Genomic DNA, 21,882 nt, shown 5'->3' with positions numbered 1-21,882 from the left:
CCAATATAACACACGTGGGACTTACTACTGCATTGGACAGAGACTACACTACATGACAAAAGTCTTGTCGCCTGTCCAAGTTTTAGAAACAACAAATAATAACTTGACTTCTACTTGATCATTTGGTCTCAGAAGTGGCTTATATGAGAGGCAAAGGCCTCTAGATAACACTTAGTTTGCCAAAATAAAATATGATCAAGCTTTGATTTTTAATTACTTCATTATAACAGTAAGGTCTGACTTTGCTGAGACAAAAGTCTGGTCACTTAACAGAAATAATGTACAGTATAGAATATAAAGTCATGGTGCAGTGGAAAAAGAGTTAATATTGTGAATGACTTCCATGAGCTTGGAGGACTGCATCCATACATCTCAAATAACTTATTAATAAAGTCATCTGGAATGGTAAAGAAAGCGTTCTTGCAGGACTCCCAGAGTTCAAGATTCTTTGGATTCATCTAAAATGCCTCCTCCTTAATTTTACCCCAGACATGCTCAATAATGTTTAAGTCTGCTGACTGGGCTGGACAATCCTGGAGCACCTTCTTGACCTTCTTTGCTTTCAGGAACTTTGATGTGGAGGCTGAAGTATGAGGAGCACTATCCTGCTGAAGAATTTGCCCTCTCCTGTGGTTTGTAATGTAATGGGCAGCACAAATGTCTTGATTCCTCAGGCTGTTGATGTTGCCATCCCCTCTGCAGATCTCTTGCATGCCCCTCATACTGAATAAAACCTCAAACCATGACTTGACTTCACCAAACTAGACTGATTTCTGTGAGAATCTTGGGTCCATGCAGTTTCCAATAGGTCTTCTGCAGTATTTCTGATGATTGGGATGCAATTCAACAAATCTACTTTCTGCCCTTTTTCCAAATCATCAACTAGAAGTCAAGTTATTTTGATTGCTCTTACAACTGATGACAAGACTTTTGTCAGGTAGTGTACTAAAACAGTCTGACTTTTCATTATGAAAATTGTAAACATAATTTTCTCTTCTCAAAAAATGTTTTACAATTACAAGTGGACTAACTTTAAGAAGCTCACGCTGTAGCTTTTCCTCATATTATGGTTTAATCTAATGCTGTTTTAGCTGAGTGCAGAATATTGGTCCTTACAAGAGCCATTTTGCTCACTAACTGGCGATTGACCTTTTTAGAGAATTGCTGTGCAGAGTAACAGAAGGCCCGTTTATTTAGTTTGTCGAATCTAAAATGTGCCACTTTCATTCAGAATTTGTGTTTGATGTTAAATCAAATTGAAAGCAATACAATAACTGCGGCAGTTCAGGGGCACATTATGGTGGTATTCTATAAAAGGTGGACAGATCTTGTTGGTCAGGTCAATGCTTCACTGTGAAGTTGACGCAGCTAATAAACTAGTATTGGAAATGAAATGTCAAAGGGGTTTTGTGCCACTCCTGGGAAATAATGCTGTGTTCCATTTGTACTCGGCAAGGAGCTCTCAGCAAGAACTTTTAACTGATAGCTGCAAATCTATGCTGGAAACTGGGTCAGTGTCAGAATCAGGACAGGAGCATTTCAGTTTATTTCAGAACTTAAAGATTTTTGTTTAAACTATTATTTTAGTTGTTTTTATTTGCAATGAAATGACGATTAAAACAAATTCATATTGTGATCCTTAGTTGCATCCCAAATGACTTACAATACACTATGCATGTGTACACTATTCACTTATACACTTAACCATGTACAGTTTGAGTTTAGTGTTGTCCTAAATGAAATGCAATTTTTTTTACTAATCAGAAATGTAAAACTTTTTCCAGTCAACATTTAACAATTGCTAAATTAGTGAATTATAAGACCAAATACAACCACATTCACCATCGGCAGGTGGCATAATATATTACATAGGAGAATTTTGCTTGTACAGTCCAAAATAAATTAAGTAATCAAACCACAGTGTCTGATAGCTCCTTCCATTCCACTACATGAGCAGAGCTGTGACCGTTGAGAGCGTGAAGTCATGTTTTCTGGCTGATTTGAGATTGCTTTGCTTCTGTTTGCTTCTATCCTGATCCATTCACGCAGTTTCATCTTCTCAAGATTTCTTTTGATCAGGCTCATTATCAGATTTAGTTGTGATTATAAAAAATGAAAATATGCTTGACTGCTTCTTTGCCATTTTGAAAATACAAATATTATTTAGGTTGGCCAATATAACATTATTTATTTCCGCTGCTCACTGCGTGCAAAACAATCACCAACCAATGAGAGTGATTGTAACCATAAGAAAGCCGATTGGCTGAAAATATCATTGACGGCCAATAGACTTTTGTTTTAACCATCTATTAAAATAAATACCGGAATGCAAAATGCTTTTCGGAACAGGATCCGGCAAGATCTGGCTTAGATTAAGCACTGCATTTAGTCATTTCGCAGGTGCTTTTGTCCAAATTGACTTAAAATTGAGGAGGCATTCAGGGATTCAACAAAATAGGAAATACATAATTTAACTTGTTTGAGCTCAGAGAATTTAGTGCTAGAGTAAGTGTGAGGAGAGAGAAAGAGAAAGTGCTTCCATAGGTGCTCTTGGATTTTATTCACTGGGGTTAAGGTGCTCTCAGAAAAGATGGTACCCTTAAAGATACCAATTTACAGTACATATTTTTCTAAATCAAACATTTACGGTAGGTATTGGTACTCTGAATGATACCAATGTCTATCCTTTAGATCCAAATGTGTACTTGTAGAAATTTCCCACAGTGACTGCTCTCGTACCTTTATTTCTCAGTCTAAAAGGAGTATCGTATTTGAACAAAATCTGTCTGAAAGTTCTTTTTGAGTTTATTTCAGCAGTTCGAAACCAAAGTCAAATTTTGAGAGAGTTTATTTTGACTCCTAAACCCGTTTGAGCTACCACTGGTCCATGGTGATTACACAATTAGTGGGTGTTTTCTGGGACTCTGCATTGTTTGATGTGCAGTTTCCTCCCCCTGATTAATTTCTCATTCAGGGGGTCAGACAGAACAACATCCAAAACAACAACATTAGCCAAGTGAATACACTGAAGAGTAAACTAGCAGTGCTTGTGTACTGATGTATCTCACTGAGAGATTTTAAAGACTCAGTTGGGTGCACACACCATCTTTTTTTATTTTAGTCATGAACTTAGCACCTAGTGGCAATTTCTTAAAACATTTGGTAAACTCTATTTAAAATATAGTATACAGCCAGTATTTACTAACTTTGCAAGATGGTGAGCAATTCTAAACTGACTGAAACCCTCTGATAGCAGCTTGTCCAGATGAAAGCCAAAGGAAGCCATAAATATAGCAAGAGAAGCTGATCAAAATCTGTGATATCTAGAGTATTGCATCTTGACAATGTCACTCATTCAGAAACATTCAAAATCCACAAAAGGACAGGATGATGCAGACGCTCAATGGTTGGTCAGTTGGTTCAAGGGATTGCTAGCCTGTTAAGCTTTGAACAGGGGAAGGATCTGTGTTTTGATAATTAAACCTTCACACAATTTAGCAGTGTTATTTCTTCATGCAAATTTTATTGCTGTTTAGCACCGTGTTTTCCTCCAAAATGAGGGATTTGCTGAAGTGCTATAACATTTTACTGCTATAGCTACAACTAAAATTCCTTCAAATTTGGATAAACATTATATTAGTTCAGAAAATATCAAGTGTTTATAAATTGCTGCCTAATTTGGATCTCCACTGTATAGTGAATGTGTACTGTATGTGGATGAGTTTCTCTAACACATTAAATATGTTAACCTGCGTCCAGATGCCATGGGTCGGTTGCTGCAGACATGGGTGGGATAGTGAGGGGTGAAGCTCCGCAGTTTGATTCCACCAGTTTCCCTTGGTGCGAGACGGACACTGAACCGCGGGACCTGAGCGCTGCTTTCAGAGGAGCAATGCTGTTGAACTGGACTCTGGACAGGCAACCCACAAACCCCGGCGTGTTGTATTTTTCTATAAGCACTGGATCGATGTAACCGGTTTCTGTGGGAGGAAGAGATAGAGATAGGGATCTAAAGTTAGCCTGAGAGCAAGAGAATCATCATCTTGATGTTTGAAATGTCAGACGGCCTGAAATACAAGATAACTGCAGAAAACCGATCCAAGCTTTGTTCCGGCAAATGTATTACATTTCATTGGAATGATGGGACAAGATCAATGCATGTTCTTGTATAATGCTTACACACAAGAGATCTGCAATATGGCAATCGAAAATAAAAGCTTGAGGGGATCTGGATCTGAACAAAGAATGAAGCATTTCTAGTTGCATTACAACTGCTGGCTCTGTAATTAAGTTTAATAAGGACAATTCTGATCCTGTTGGGTTTAAAAATGCTATTTCTTTGTGTTGCCATACTGAATATTTAACCCTCCTGTCATGCTCCCGCCCCTTACTTTAGTGTTCCTGGTCAAAATTGACCAGTGGTTTTAACCTGCTCTAAAATTAGCACAAAAACATTTATTCAACATTCTTTAGATGTGAACAATGTCTCAAAGTAGTGTTTACCATGAATTTATAGAATTAGACATAAAATAACTGTAGTGAAAATACAAATAGTGAGTGAGTTAGGATTGTGTATAACGGGATGTTTTCTGTCTGATGGATGAATATAGTTTGGATACCCATTCATTTTCTTATGGTGGTCACTTTTGACCGGAAACACCGCGGGTGTAACAAGCAGGGATGGGCAAAAATGAATTGAAATGTATTTTAAAATATGACGCTGAATACCTTAATTTTACATGTATCAAAATAAACTACAAAATACAGCAGCCAAAAAGTGTCTCAAAATAAAATACTGTATTTTGTATTTTAAAAATACTACAAAATAATTTTACAAAGCAGCATAACATTTCTTCGGAAATCATCCATCAATTAGACCTATTCAATCAATCCCTTCTCCATACTTAGTGAAGTAAATAATATTTGATAGCAAATGTGGCCAGTAAAACTACAATCATCTCTGTACATCTGTACCTCTCAACGTTTTAAAAGGGTGTTAAATAAATAGTTAATTTAAATGTTTTGTTCACAGTATTTTTCTCTTAGTACTCAATATAAAAACTGTACTAGGAGTTTTTGATTAATACATATTTGTGTTTCATATGTTGTGACATCTTAAAACCTATATCTTTCCTCTTCATTAACTATACAGTGGAACTAATGATCAACTACTGGCATTTGAAACAGCCAAAGAAGTATTGTAGGACTCTCCACTCTAGGACTTCTTATATGTGGTTTTTTTAATTACACACATTTGGCATCAGCAATCCATTCAAAACTACTATTATTTGTACAGTATACTCTTTCTCTTAAGATTTTTTACATTTTTCTTTAAATGGAAGAGTCATGAAAATCCAACGCACCGATCAGAGGGTGCATTTTATATGATGTTTGATGTAGATTTCTTACAAAGTATTTTTAAAATACAAAAATACAAGACGCTAAAGTATTTTGATACAAAATATTCAGCCATTTTCATAAACTCCATTAAATACAAATTACAAAACGCTATTTTGTACTTAAAATATGTATTTTATATGCTCAAATGCATAGTGTGGAGGATATCATATGGCCTTGAGGCAATCAGATGTAAAGCACAATATTTAAGAGTGTTTTAAGTTGTAAATTGGTCAGATTTGACCTGAACACGACAGAAAGATTAAAGAAATAGGTCATTAAAAAAGAAAGAAAGAAATAGAGCAAATTTTTTATGAATCCATCAATCTAGTTCACAATAATTCTCTCGTTGTTTGTTCACGGTGTAATCTAATTCAGCAATGACTTATTTGCTTCTCTTGAAATAAAATAAAATGCATATATGAAAAGTTGGGATGCAAAAACCTCTAAGTGCCGTCTGAAAATTTCCTCTAAAACTTGCAATTTTAGTTATTTCACTTTAAAGGCAATGAAAATGACCTAATCTTTTTCACTAAGAGTAAAATTACTAAAACTACACACAACAGCCTGACAAAAATGCTAATTTTAGCAGAACATTTCAGATGGCACTTTTGCATCTAAGCTCTTCATATTCTAATTAAATTGATAATATTACTAAAACAATTATATATTAATCCTAAATAGAAATCAAAAAATTCAACAAACACATGTAACATTATTAAACTTAAAGTTGAATTAAATAAAAAAATGTTTAAAGCAAATTGGATATATTAATATAAGTATAATACTGTAAAAATAACACTGATTTGAGCTAAAATAATATAAAAGTAGTAAAAAATGATAAACTCAAGAACAATTTCAGTAAAGACAAAAACCAAAAGTATCAAAACAAAAGCTAATTCAAAATATCAACAATTACTATGATATTATAGAAATAATGCACAATTTGTTCCTAACATATCTAGGGCCAGATGAAATCTGCTGACATTTTTTGCTATTTCTGCGGAGAATTTTGCTAAAAATCTGCAGATTTCTGCGGAATTATTTTGGGAGTATCATAACTAAAAACTTAATATATGAAATAAAATATAATATCTTTTAACTTTTATTTATTGTTTAAAATGCAAATCCAATTACATTCACTTTATTTGGTAAATAAAGCAAGTCTCTCATATAATACATCAACTAAAGGACAGAAAATATTACTTTACAAAGTGCCTTGTACATAAATCATATGAACATTTTCATAATAGTCAATAATATTACTGTAATTAATTAAAAAAGTGAATAAATATAGATTTACACAAGTAAATAAACAGAAATAATGATGGGCTAAAAATCTGTGGAATTCTGCGTGCGCAGATTCCGTGTGGGCCTACATATGACTAAGAAGGGCTTGTCATATTTGTCTTTCACCACTTTTATTCTCCACGGGAGAAAGAAAGTCATGCGGTTTTCTTCAGACAAGCTTCAGTCAAAAGACACCGTCTTAAAACAGTTAACATTACATGAGTTCTTTCTTTTCTCTCTTCTCAATCCTTCTGGCGAACTGAAACATCATGATACCTTTAAAAAGCAGCAGAGATTTGATTTGCCCATTGAACACTAAACAGACAGAAGAGTGAGTCAAGAGTTAAAGACTAAACCTCTTCAATTCAGCGTCTGTAAAACCTCTTCAAAGCAGCTAAATTCAGCATTCTCTTTCCACAGCCAGAGGTAAAGCACACACCATCTCAGAAAAAAACCTACAATAGAGGCAAACAGAGCAGGCTTTCTTTGTTGTGCATCAAAAGCAGCTCAAAGCGCTGATGATTCTTTTGATTCAGCGTTTCACAGTTTTGCAGCAAGTATGCAAGAGATAAGAGCATATCAGAAGATCAAGGCTCGTGTGGCTTCAGGATTATATTGAAAATTAAATATTTTATAGTACACTGATTTGGCCCGACAAACAAGATAACGTTTGATTTCTATTGAAATATAAAGTATAATTTTTTCTTTTTAATTTTAAAATATAGATATATTTACCATATAGATTTTTTTACAATATGTGACCGTGGAGCACAAAACCATGCATAAGAGTATCTTTTTTTCAAACTAAGACTTATAATACTTACATATGATTATTTGATTATATGATTATAATTATAATGGCTTGTTAGGAGGATAGGACAATATCAAATACAACAACTTGAAAGTCTGGAGTCTGAGGGTTCACCTTTAAAATTGTCCATATTAAGTTCTTAGCTCTGATAATTACTAATCAAAAATAAGGTTGTGATATATTTATAGAACATTTCCAAAATATAACTTAACTATGTCATATTTACGTAATATTCTATAGGTTGTCTATAGGTTTTTCATTTTGAGTCATTTTGACTCCAACAATTTGTTGTTGGCAATTCCTACACTACAAAAAATGATATGAATAATTAGTCCTGACAGCATGTTTTTAGTTCATTGTAACTTATTAAACTAAGTTAATCATGTTCTAACTTAATTTTATACGTTATGCAAGCTGTTTTAAGTCAGTTTAACATAATATAAGTTTAATAGACTCATAAGGTTAATTTGATTCAGCTTAGAAAATTAAGGCAACCAGGATATTTTTACAGCGCACAAATAATATTAAATACAGACTTCACGTCTAAAAACTCATGAAAAGTGCAAGGCTTTCTTCACTTAAAGTTCTTTCATCACTTCATCAATTTCAACACACTTCTCATGACGTCTGTAGCTGCTTGGCAACCATCAACCGTTCTCTCAGAGGATGACAAACTGACAAACCATTGCTGCAGCTCTGATACAAGTTTTATATATGGAATACATATATATATGTTTGGGTGCTCTGCATGTGTCTGAGGTAATTAGTCTACCTTAAAAAAGGAACTATTTTACTTGTTGTCAAAACAGTGGGTAATTCCTATAAATTCATACAATTTCATTTGTATGAATATGTACAATTTTTTAAAAGGAGGCGAGCCAACCAAATACCACCTGTAAATATACCCCTCATTGAGTATGAGCAATGTAGATCATTACAATTTTTTCCCAATTCCTTTTTATTATATTTTAACATGTACATATACATTTCCATGTGTCAGATCCAACACAAACCAACAAACAAACGAATAAACAAAACAAAAGGCTTCTCAGTATTTTACATCAGATTACAATATCGCCTCTGTTACTAATCTTCTAGTAAAACATTTCCAAATCCACCACCTTTTAAAAACAGCGTAAAAGGTCCCCAAACTCTATCAAAAATCATGTATTCATTCATTCATTTTCTTTTCGGCTTAGTCCCTTTATTAATCCGGGGTCACCACAGCGGAATGAACCACTAACTTATCCAGCACATGTTTTATGCAACAGATGCCCTTCCATCTCTGGGAAACATCCACACACATTCACTCACTCACTCAAACACTATGGACAATTTAGCTTACCCAATTCACCTGTACCGCATGTCTTTGGACTGTGAGGGAAACTGGAGCACCCGGAGGAAACCCACGCAAACACAGGGAGAACATGCAAACTCCACACAGAAACGCCAACTGAACCAGCCGAGGCTCGAACCAGCGACCTTCTTGCTGTGAGGCGACAGCACTACCTACTGCGCCACTGCATCACCCATTTATTTCTTATCATATAAGTTATTTTTCCCATTGTCATGTTTGTTACCATCTCTTTTAGCCAACAGCCTATAGTTGGTGCATATATACTTCTCCAATTTAAAGAAATAAGCCGTTTCGCTTGTAGAATACATATATTCATAAATATATGCTCCGTCTTTTTTAACTTGATCTCCTTGGGATATAAATGAAATAAAAAAATTAAAGGAGACATTGGTATATTAACTTTAAGAAAATTTTCTATAATTTCTTTCGCACCTTTCCAAAAGTTCTGTATTCCTTTACATTCCCATATACAGTGATACATTGTTCCTTCATGGTCCCTGCATCTCAAGCAAGTGTCTGGAATATTTTCATTATATTATGCAATAAAACTGGAGTTATGTAAATCCTCATTAACCATTTATATTATAACAGTTTCAGACGAGTGTTCATTGTTAGTGATTGAGCTTCCTCGCATGTCTTCATCCAGTCCTCTGTAGAAATATCCTCCTTAAGATCTAATCTCCAAGCTTCCAATTTACACTTTGAAGATTCCTTTGATCCTGACACCAGCATCCTGTATAATGCAGAAATTAAACCTTCACTAAAACAGTCCACTTTTACCAAAATAGACAATGATGGCATATCTAGAGAATTATTTTGTGATTTGAGGATAAAATCTTTTACTTGAGATCATTACAAATTAATACCAAATAGCCACTACATCAAAAAGTTACAAACTGCTGTGAGATTGCATTGGAAAATTTGCATTGAGTCAAAAAAACCTCCCACTAAACTAGTACACTAGTACGAGTGACACGATGTATGTGTTCTCATCACGTTTGGTGTTCTATGGCGTTTTCATGAATAAAAGTCAACAAACTTTCAGTACCTCCAGAGGTAATGTCCCACACACAGAAATATTGTAAAGTCTCAAACGGCCAAAATGGGATGTTTCCCACCCTATTCAGAAAAACGAATGGCCTCCTCCTACATTTCAAGTCAATCTTCTAATTAAGAGAAGCATGGAAATATAATGGCGATGGCGGTGCAGTGGGTAGCACATTCGCCTCACAGCAAGAAGATCGCTGATTCGAGCCTCAGGTGGGTCAGTTGGCGTTTCTGTGTGAAGTTTGCATGTTCTCCCTGTGTTCGCGTGGGTTTCCTCCGGGTGCTCCGGTTTCCCCCCAAGACATGTGGTATACAGGTGAACTAGGTAGGCTAAATTGTATGTGTGTGAATGAGATGTTTCCCAGTGATGGGTTGCGGACTGGAAGGGCATCCGCTGTGTAGAACATGTGCTGGATTAGTTGGCGGTTCATTCTGCTGTGGCGACCCTGGATAAATAAATGGACTAAGCTGAAAAGAAAATGAATGGGAATATGACGACATCCTTATGAATGCCAGTCTCCAGCTCAGCTTCTCAATTAGACAGAACATGTGTTCATTTTCCACAAAATGGGCGTGAACACCAAAATACACAATCTGATCTGCTTGAGTTTCTGCTGGTTGGCTTTTCAATGTGAAGCCATAGAGCTTATTAGAATCAATAGAAACACTACACTTCTGAATGATCACATTCAATCCTGCTAATGACTGGAATATGAAATTAGAGAAGGTAGTTTCATCACCTGTTTGAAAAAAAAATAGCATTAAAGCATGCTGAATTAATATCTGTGTCACTTCTGTGATTTAAACCTTTAGAATACAGATATGGATAAAACTGTGAATTTAAAGGGATAGTACACTCAAAAATGAAAATGACCTAATCATGAATTCTCTCGTGTGGTTTTAAACCTTCATGAGTTTCCTTCTTTTGTTGAACACAAGAGAAAATATTTTGAAGAATACTGGCTGCTTACACACATTGACTTCCATAGTAGATAAGAAATTACAATGAAAGTCAATGGGTGCCAGCTACAAACATTCTTCGAAATATCTTCAACAGTGTTCAAGAGAAAAAAAAAAATAAACTCAAATAGGTTTTGAACAAGTGAACGGTGAGTAAATTAACTATCATGAACTACCCCTCTAAATATATGGTTCTGAGTGGGAGAAAAAAATTGTCTTTAAAAATAAGTATTCGAAATGAATCTTTACATTATCCTAAAAAACAAACAACAAACACTTTATGTAAAGCCAAAAAGCCCAATATCATAAGTCGACAGGTGCATGAATTCCTCTTAAAAAGAGCACCTGATTCATAAAATGTATGAAATCTTTAACTATTCATTGTGATGTTTGTGATATGAAATATAATACGCATTCTGCTTTATACTGGCTCCTCCGAGGCAGTGAAACATGGCTGGAATATTTATGAGCATTGACTGGTTGTTGCCACTGCAGATTCAGGTGTAGGGCTCTGGAGATGCTCTTCATGATGCTCTAATTATTCAAGATACGCTGCAGTATTTTCACATACATTACCATTGCCTTAGTGCAAACTAAATTAATACAGGTTTTTATACTCTCTTGAAGAATTGTTTACACTGCTATCAGATCAGATCAAATCAGCCATAGTTCCGCTTTTATCCAGCTGACATTAACAAAGAGACTACAGTTTCTTTGTTTCTCTATGCTGGAATCTTAAAGGAACACTCCACTAAAATATAGGTTAATTTTGAGCTTTGAGAATCCATTGAGCCAATCTCTTGGCAGATGCACTTTTAGCTTAGCTTAGCATAGATCTTTGAATCGGATTTGACCATTAGCATCTCATTCAAAAATGACTAAGGAGTTTTGCTAATTTTCCTTTTTAAAGCTTGACTCTGATGTACCAAAGGCTCGTTTCCACTGACTGGTATGGTACAGTACGGTACAGGTCTACCTTTATCAGGCTTGCATTACCACTACCAAGGGTACCCTTTTGGTGGGCGTGGTGTATGACAGAAGTTTTCAGTCGACGTCATTCTCGCTCGAGGAAATGTCTGCAATAAAGCTGTACGGGTCGCTCACGTATCATATGAGAAGCACTTCTCACAAAACCGATGCTTTACACACATAAATACTTGTAGAAATGTTTATTACTAACATTTCTATGAACATGAGTTGATTATAACTGCAGATCAATGGCAGTGCGAAACAGCCTACTGTAACGTCTGTAATTATATTAAATAAATAAATAAATAAATGAAAATATATAAACACATGCAGCCCCTTACAGTCTCCGATATGTTACCAACTACAGAAGAACACACAGCAGACATTTAGTCCGTATTTAGTTTAAAAAACAACACAAAATATAGCCCACAGTCAGTGAAAACCTCTCATCTGTGTCTGTAATCTTCAGCAGCACATGTAGCCTCTGTTAGAGAGTAATTCCGTCATTCCCAGTTCATAATAGTCCAAAAGGTGAAGATACTAAGTTAGCTATACATGGCATTTTGTTCATGTTTGCTGAAATAATTTGCTCCTTTTTTCCGGCTTCTCCTTTGTTTTTTCGCGCTTCACTCTCGCGTTTGTCTGTGTCTGACAGGATCGGGTTTCAAAAGCACGTCAATAATCAAGTGCAGGTTATTATCATCAGGTCAAGAAGTTCGTTGCGTAAGCAAATGACGCATCTCTGTAAACCAATAGCGTTCAGCTGCGCGTCTAGCTCCACCTTTTGGTACCCTTTCTCGTGTTTGGTACCCTTTCGAAAGGGTGACGAAAAAGTGGTACGGTACGGTTCGGTTCCGTACGCCTTTTGACAGTGGAAACGGCCATAAAAACGTACCAAACCGAACCGTACTGTACCGTACCACTCAGTGGAAATGGGCCATAAGTGTACACAAAGAGCTTAGAATTATCAAGATGCGACACTCAATAGAAAGTTCCATTGCAACAGCCCCATGATTCTGCCATTTCGGAGTGAAAGCAATCGGCCTTCCACTGGATCTTTTAGCTGTTGGGATGACAAGCTGCTTAGTTTTTTATTACACTTAGTATCACAAGACTGGTGATCATCAGCACTTTTACTATTTTACAGACTTGTTTAATATATTTTTACCATACTTGTTTTCTTGTAATGGTCATTTTTTGGTGAAAAAACTTCAAATTACTTTAATTTAATAGTTTACATACTGCCATACTACAAATGAATACTGACATGTTAAATTAAATTAATATGACTTTCAAAATGGGATATTGATAACAGACTGACTGACCATACACTTTTTGTTGTAGCTATATGTTATAATAGTTTATAGTATTTTTTCCAGTGTTGTCTGTTAAAGAAAACTAATAAATATTTTATGTAAAAAGCCACTTTCTCCAAAATGATTGAATTCGGACGCATAAATTCATCATATAGACTACCACAAGTTGCATATATGCATGTATGTGCATATGGATATATGTGTGTATTCATTCTGTCTAACGTTAGTTATCCGTGCTGTTGTCCTATTGGAATTTTCATTTGAAAACAGCTGCCGCATGACACTAGGGTTGTTGCTAGATCGAATATGGATGCGGCCAGAAGTTAACGAGAATTAACGTCTACCCCCACCCCAAACCTAAACCCAACTGTCACAGTAATGTAAAAACAGTAGTTGTACCGAGTATTATTTATGTTATCTATTAAATTACCCAATAAATTGTATTTTTTAACGCCTACCCCCACCCCAAACCTAAACCCAACCGTCACAGTAAAAATTGCTATTATAATTGATGTGCATATCGCACTTCCAGCCAGCCGCGTATCCGATCTAGACTTTACCTGACACTAGCGGCAAGAAAGCGAAACCACTCACGCTTTAGACTGGCTCGTAAAAAACTACGGGGCACAGGGTAGAATCTGCTCTTGTTGGCTTTGTGGCTGTTCATCAAGACGATAACAAGGTTTATTGAGGTCGGGTTGACCATGGCTCCTTATTATATGTATATATTATTAAGATAAATTTCTTGGCTGTGTATTTAAAACATGGCGGTTCCTTTGTTTTCATTCTGGCTTGTTGCGCGAGCGAATGATGTATCTCTGTAAACCAATAGCGTTCAGCTGTGCGTCTAGCTCCGCCTTTTGGTACCCTTGGTACCCTTTGCAAAGAGTGTCCAAAAAGTGGTACGGTACGGTTCGCTTTTAGGTGCCCTTTGACAGTGGAAACGGCCATAAAAGCGTACCGAACCGTACCGTACAGTACCACTTAGTGGAAATGGGCCACAATGGTGGTTATGCTGTTTGGTGTACTAAGACCAATGAAAAATAAAAGTTGCCACTTTCTGTGCCGCTATGGATAGGAACTATAGTCTACTTTCAGCATAATGATACTAATAAAGGCACTTTGCAGTTTTCCAAGCTTCCCTGTAATTATCAACAACAGTTTTTCCCTGCTTTACACAAAGAAACATAAATTATCTTCATTTTCCAAACATTATAAATTACATTTTAAATTAATAATAATAATAATAATAATAATAATATGAATAAAAAAACACTAAGTATCTAAAACTACTGAACAAATCTTTATAGCATAACACAGTGAAAAAATGTTCAATATTGTGTAACAATCAAAAGTAGGTATTTCTCTTTGATATCAGAGTGTTTTTATAAGTGATTATCAACTCAGTATTGACCAACAATTCAAACTAAAAGTGCTTATCATCATGGTTTCTATAAACACAAGATTCTGACAAATGAATAAATAAAGGCAAATGAATCCAGTCGGCCTGCTGGTCTTAAAGGGCACATGGTGCTTTTAGCGTGAGGCAGGAGAATGAGATTGAGGCTAATGAGATTCAAGGTCAAGACGCATCTGATGTGCTGCCGTGACCTGATGCTGATGCGTCTCCTCCACCCGCTCTCAACAGAAGAAACACCAGCGTATGTGCTCTGAATGATAAAACGAGACTGGGAAACCAAGCCACCCACAACTCACAATATGAAAATAAACTCTTTTTTTTTTTTAAAGCAACTACTAAATAGTATTACTACTAAAAATAATCTTCATCACAAAATATTTCATTATTAATCAGATAATTTATTATATATTTAGTTTAACAAACACAGTAAATAAAGAATAATAACTTTGTATAGTCATGTTATAGTGTATTCATTTATAATGACCAATATAAACCTGTAAAACCTAGACCTATAAAACTATACAATACAAATAAATATGCAGTACAATCAATGATTCTTAGTTAAGTTTAAATCGTTGATTCATTTCTTTCTCAATGACTCAGCTTATTCCCTTCATTATCAGAGGTCACCACAGCAGAATCATCCACCAATTTTTTATTGCAACTCGCAGGGCAGAAAAAACTCTCATTCACTCACAAAAACTGTGGGGTAAACCAGAACGCCCAGAGGAAACCCACACAGACATAGAGAGAACATAAAAAATCCACACAGAGAGACCTCCTGGCCCAGCCGAGACAACCGTGCAACTGTGCTAGCCACTGAACCACCACACCGCCCGATAAATATACAAACATTTTCAAAAAAGTACATGCAGTGAGTGGGGCGGGGGCGAGAGTGGAACGAGGCTGGTAGAGTTAGTGTTAGGGTGCATTCACACTTGGTTCAATTGACTGGACCATACCCAAGTTCGATTGTTCCCCCCTTGCCACCTTCTCGGCTGGTTTGTGTTGTCTTTTTTTCCTTCTGAACCCGGGTACGCTTGTGTCATCAAGCTGCTGTTTTGTGCACAGCTGTTGTTAGGTGCCGGACATGAAAGCAAAGTGCCAAAATGGAAAGACGTCTGCACATCACGGTCGTTCTGCTTTTACTGAAACTTTTTTTTTTTTTTATAATAAGAATTTTTTTTCAGGGTTTTCACCTTTAATGGAAAGAACAGTATAGAGAAGGGGTGTCCAAACTTTTTGGGCCGAGGGCCAGATGCAAAAAAAAATAAACATTGTCCCGGGCCAAATTTTACATACATCACACAGACACGTGTGTGTTATTATGGAATTATTTTATTTCGTCGTCCAACTGTGTTTCTAGAAAGACTTCCGTTTTTAAAATCTTAAATCTTCTCTGAGCAAATTACAGTTGCAACACTCATCAGACACTCCTATATAAATTCACCTTCAGTGAAGGGTTTGCTGTGCGATTAGCTGAGCTGACTGTCTCGAGTCACATAGAGGATATTAATAGTAGGATAGACATCTGTGGAAGATGAGAGAGGACCAGGTCTGAACACTTTATGTTTGTTTTTATTTCAGTTTGCTGATAGTCAGTGTGAGGAGCTGCCGCCGCTCATTTGTGTTATGTTTATTTTCATTATAAAAATTATTAAAAGTTCATCGGTTCTCTACCTTCTTCTTCACAATGGCCAAGGGGTCAGCTCATTACAGTACACATATAATATATATTTCTTATTTATATTATTTAAAAATATATATTTTTTGGAGGAATTTATGAGTTTGAACTTGTAAAGAAGGCCAATGGTTCGAGTGCTGGCTGGATCAGTTAGCATTTCTGTGTGGAGTTTGCATGTTTCCTCATGTTCATGTGGGTTTTCTCCGGGTGCTCCGGTTTCCCCCACAGTCCATAGACAAGCGCTATAGGTGAGTTGAATAAATTAAATTGTTGAATAAGTGTGTATGGGTGTTTCCCAGTACTGGGTTGCAGCTGGAAGGGCATCCGCTGTGCAAAACATATGCTGGATAAGTTGTCGCAACCCCTGATGAATAAAGGCACTAAGCCAAAGGCAAATGAATGAATGAATGAATGAAGTGAATATCGAAAACGTACATTTCTAGCATAAATCTGGCTCTGTCGTATTGTAATTTCCTCAACAGCACAGACCGATGCTGCAGTGCACCACACCTGTAGCATCAGCTGAAGACACATTTCACAACCCAGTTCAGTGTAGAACAGAGCTGTGAGATCGGCTTAATGTGCTCTTGATCATACATTAAAGCTCAACAGAAGCAACCGATCCTGTTTTCCTCACTGCAGTCAACACAACACAGTCCACCACTGCTATTTTGCACTGAGAAGTGAAACGCAGATTTATGCAGTGCAAGTAAAATGATTTTAACAGCTCCTTTGTCTATGAACTGCTGTGATACGTTATGAATAATTCAGAGACATTAAAGTAAACACAGTGATTCTGGTAGGGGCCATTATTGCGGGGGAGAGACAGAGAAAGAGGGGGCAAATGAGCATTTGAGGACTGTCTTTTGATGGATGGGTGGAGATGGAGAAAAGGGTGGGATGAAAGCGTTTCGATGGAAACTGATGAAAACTGATGAAGGAGTGTGATGGAGGAAGGTGGATGTTCTGCATGTTTCCATCTACCTTTGTTTATGTGCATTTTGGAATTTTTCTTTTTGATATTTGGTGCCAGTTTATCAGGAAGATGGATTTTTCAGAAAAGTGTTATACCTGTGGTTCTCAACCACGTTCTTGGAGGACCACCAGCACAACACATTTTGCATGTCTCCTTTGCCTGCCACACCCTTTACAGCTCTTTCAGTCTCTGCTAAGAAGCTGATGATCTGAAACACGTGTATTTGGTTAAAGAAACCTGGAAAGTGTGCAGTGCTGGTGGTCTTACAGTAATATGGTTGAGAAACCCTGTTTTATACGACACTCCAGTTTTACGCATGAATCTAAATCACATCTTTAGATGGAACACAGCTAATGATACACAGTCAACAACTAACATGATGGATGCTTTTGTATTTTTAAGAGCTAATTCAGTTATTGCAATGGATGGAATGTGTTGTACAGATGGATATAGAGTACAGATGGGTGGTGTACAAGTGCCAGTAAAATATCTCTGCTTTCTATTTGGGCAAATCTCTTGTGATACGTTCTATAGCCTAATTTGCACAGGATTAGCATTACCTGTTAACCTCTAGTCATTTTTATTAGCTGTGGAGGTTGTCTGTAATCTTACTTCCTCGCAATTAGCCATGTCTGTCAGCAAAGTAATACTCCCATACCATATTTTACAGAACATAGGCCCAGTGATAATAGTCCCGTGTGAATCAGCATTTCTATGATTTGGTGGGTTGTATAGACCACTTTGAGGGATGTAAACAATAGCAATGGTCCTAATATATTTCCTGTTTTACTTTTCATAGCTTCTGAGAATCCAAAGGGGTCCACAGGTTGATAAATAATGTTATGGCAGCAGTTTTAACGTTAAGATATGATTGAATCACCTGTTGTTATGGTTATGAAATAGTTTGACAACAAGCAGGAAATGTTCATGGGCCAATGACATCACCACATTGAATTAGTCTATATCAATTTTTTCCATCGTGCCTTTTTATCCATGAAGAACGCAGACAGTGTTGTGTTTTAACAGTATTGTGGGTGCAGGATCATTTCACTACACAACATACAACTTTACAATTTGTAAAGTTGAAACCAGCAGCAGAGCAAAAATGAAACAAACCCTTCTTTTGTGGTTAGGAACTTTCTTCTTTTTTTAATCCAACTATTTGGACCACAGAATGCTTTGACATCATTATGCGGGAGATAAGTCAGTAAATTCACATAAACGCACAGGCTTTGCTGGTCCCATAGGAATGCACCACACAGGAGTCATTTCTGAATCACACTAAAGTCCCCAGATAATACTAATACCATGCGAATAGGGCTTATGAAGCCTGTGTTTAAAATGCATTGTAAGGGAATTGTTTGTAACCACTTGACGGTGAGAAAGTAGTTAGTAAAGTTTCACTTTTGGGTGAACTGCAAACCAAGTTATAATTGAAATTACAGCATAATTAAAGTTGGTGGGTCATTCCGCTGTGGCGATCTCTGATGAATAAAGGGACTAAGCAGGATCTTCAGGTTCATCAGTTATCTTTTAAACATCTAGAATGCTTTAACCTTCTACGCACACAGAATATAATAATATTATTTTATCATTAAGCACAAGTAATGTGCAGGGAAACACACAGCTATGTTCAATAAATGGGTTATGCAAATCAGGCAATGATGCTAATATGCAAAGAAGAATTAGAGCAGAACACAGTTTGCAAAAAGAGATTTCTCTAGTTGTGCATCAGACTACTGCAGTCTGACATCTTTACTGTGGACTCTAGACCATCCTCTCAGTGCAATACATGAATTAAAATAATAGGTGCTTTTAATAGGTGCAATGAAGTAGTGGTAATTGCAAAATAATGCATAATATATGGGAAACATTTGGATATTTTTCCAATTTGTTTTATTTAAATTATAAAGTACAATAAAACAGCAATATAGTGGAATACTTTTATCATATAAATATTTTTTTTTAAGAATTAAGGGCTAATAGGAGGGCTAATAATTGTGTTTTCAACTGTGTATATTTGATCCTTGATCCTTTAGAAATCATGAAATGTTACATTTTTTTTTATTTATTATTTACTAATAAATGATTAACACATGAAATAAATGCATGAAGGGCAGCACGGTGGCGCAGTGGATAGCACAATCGCCTCACAGCATAAAGGTCACTGGTTCGAGCCCCAGCTGAGTCAGTTGCCGTTTCTGTGTGGAGTTTGCATGTTCTCCACGTGTTCGCGTAGCTCCATGTGTTCGTAAGCTAAATTGTTCGTAGTGTATGTCTGTGAATGAGTGTGTATGAGTGTTTCTCAGTGATAGGTTGCAGCTGGAAGGGCATCCCCTGCATAAAACATATGATGGATAAGTTGGTGGTTCATTCCGCTGTGGAGACTCCAGATTAATAAATGGACTAAGCCGAAAAAGAAAATGAATGAATAATGCATGAATATGCAATAATAGATACAAAATTAATACAATTTACAATAAAATTAAGAAATACATAAAATAGCTTGCCATAGACACACACACACACACACACACACACACACACACAAATAAATAACTGTTTAAATAAAGCATTACGATCAATTATTAATATTAATTTATTTATTATAATTATTGTGCAATCTACTTAGGCCATTAATATTTGACACTTATTTAAAATATATTACACAAAACATTAAATAATGCATGATGTACAGTAAAATAATATATAAAAATAAAATACTAAAACAAAGTGAAGATATTAAGTAATATTATATAAATTATATATTTAAATCAAGGCAATTTTACATAAATGAATATAAATATAATAAATAAATAATGAAATGAGTATATAAATAAATAACACTTAAATATATGCAAATAGTAAATATGCATTCATATTAAAAGAAATAAATAACAGTGTCCTATTTTGATTAAGTTCCAGTCAACTGAAGCACGTTTGTGAATTCACCCCCTGCTCCTCTATCAGCCTCTTTTAGAGGTGCAGACAGCACCTTTCAGCACCTGCACCAAACCAGCAATGCAGAAAATCTGCCCATGCAGAAAATCAATAACCAATAAATAAAACAACACAACCTCATTAAAATACACTCTTATATAAAGTATTACATAAAAGAAGACTGTGGTCACTGCAGTATATAAACACACACAACACATGTACAGCATCCTTCACCCTCATAAACCAACACACTCTCACTTCCTCAATGATAAATAATACAGAAAAACAAGCAATACCTGCCAGAGCAGTGTTTTGATCAGGTTTATAAGAAACAGCAGCCTCTTCTCTGTCAGTATATGTGCTGTTCTCCACGCTGCGGACGTCTCTCTGTGTGTATGTATATGTGTGTGTGGTGTGGGGAGGGGTGAACACACACTGCAGCCCCTCTCTGTTCCGCACTCATTGATATCCTGCATCAGTAACACCTGGAAACTGGATCTGGGTTGTGGATCAGGATCCCCACAGTGAGGAGTAATGACCACAGAATAGCCCATGACATCATCCGTCTGTCCAGCAGGGCTTTGACAGAGAGCAGACCGACTGCTTCTAGATGCCATTCAGAGTTAAGCGAGTCTGTGTAATATGATTTTGTTTACATTACACAGAGATGAGATCATGCTTTCCTAGACTTCATGAGGATTCTGCTTTTGTCTTTGGGTGGGATGTATTTGGAGAAGTAAAATATTTGCTCTCTCTCGACTTTTGAAAAAGCTTGTTTTTGGAATATTTAAAATGAGGGTTGGTGAAAATGAGCGTTTCAGCATCAATATTGCAAAGTTTATTCAGTTAATGCAACTTATTGGAATCTCAACACGGCACATTCCACTAATAATACTACAATCAAAATCTATCCATCATCCATCACTCCATCCATACATCCATTTATTCATCCATGCATCCATCCATCCTTCACTCCATCCATCCATCCATCACTCCATCCATACATCCATTTATTCATCCATGCATCCATCCATCCTTCACTCCATCCATCCATCCATCACTACATCCATGCATCCGTCCATCACTACATCCGTCCATCCATTCATCTATCACTCCATCCATCCATTTTCCATCCATCCATCACTCCTCCATCCACTCATCCATCCATCATCCATCCATCCTCCATCCATCACTCTCTCATTTACTCCATCCATCCATCACAACACCATCCCTCCAGTACTGCCATCCACTCCTTCCATCCATCACTCCATCCTCCATCACATCACACCATCCATCCATCCATACATCAGTCTGTCCATCCATTTATCCATCCATCAATCCATCCATCCATCCGTCCAACCATCACTCTATCCATCCATCACACCATCCATCCATAACCCCCTCTATCACTCCATCCCTCACCCCATCCCTCCATCCATTACAACCATCCATGCCATCCCTACCTCAGTCGGTCTATCCATTTATCCACCCACCACTCCATACATCTACCCTTGCATCAATCCATCCCATCCTCATCACTCTAGTCCATCTGTCTGTCCGTTCCATCCATCCATCCATCACTCTATCCGTCTGTCCATCCATCCATCCATCCATCCATCCATCCATCCATCACTCTAACCATCCATCCATCCATCCATCCATCCATCCGTCTGTCCATCCATCCATTCATCCATAACTCCGTCTATCACTCCATC

At 36.6% G+C, this 21,882-nt stretch overlaps 1 protein-coding gene across 1 annotated transcript in view; it reads right to left on the bottom strand.

Moving 5' to 3' along the window:
* Window positions 1–21,882, bottom strand: part of cntnap2a (contactin associated protein 2a) — a 765,137-nt gene that overhangs the window by 4,301 nt on the left and 738,954 nt on the right. Inside the window, exon 22 of the mRNA XM_056451014.1 lies at window positions 3,750–3,980. Coding sequence (XP_056306989.1) covers window positions 3,750–3,980 — 231 coding nt within the window. The remainder of the gene's footprint in view (window positions 1–3,749; window positions 3,981–21,882) is intronic.

This window comes from Danio aesculapii, chromosome 24 (assembly GCF_903798145.1).
Source record: "Danio aesculapii chromosome 24, fDanAes4.1, whole genome shotgun sequence".
Classification (NCBI taxonomy): domain Eukaryota; kingdom Metazoa; phylum Chordata; class Actinopteri; order Cypriniformes; family Danionidae; genus Danio; species Danio aesculapii.
The sequence above is the reverse complement of the archived record's forward strand: the minus strand, read 5'-3'. Positions and strand labels throughout refer to the sequence as shown.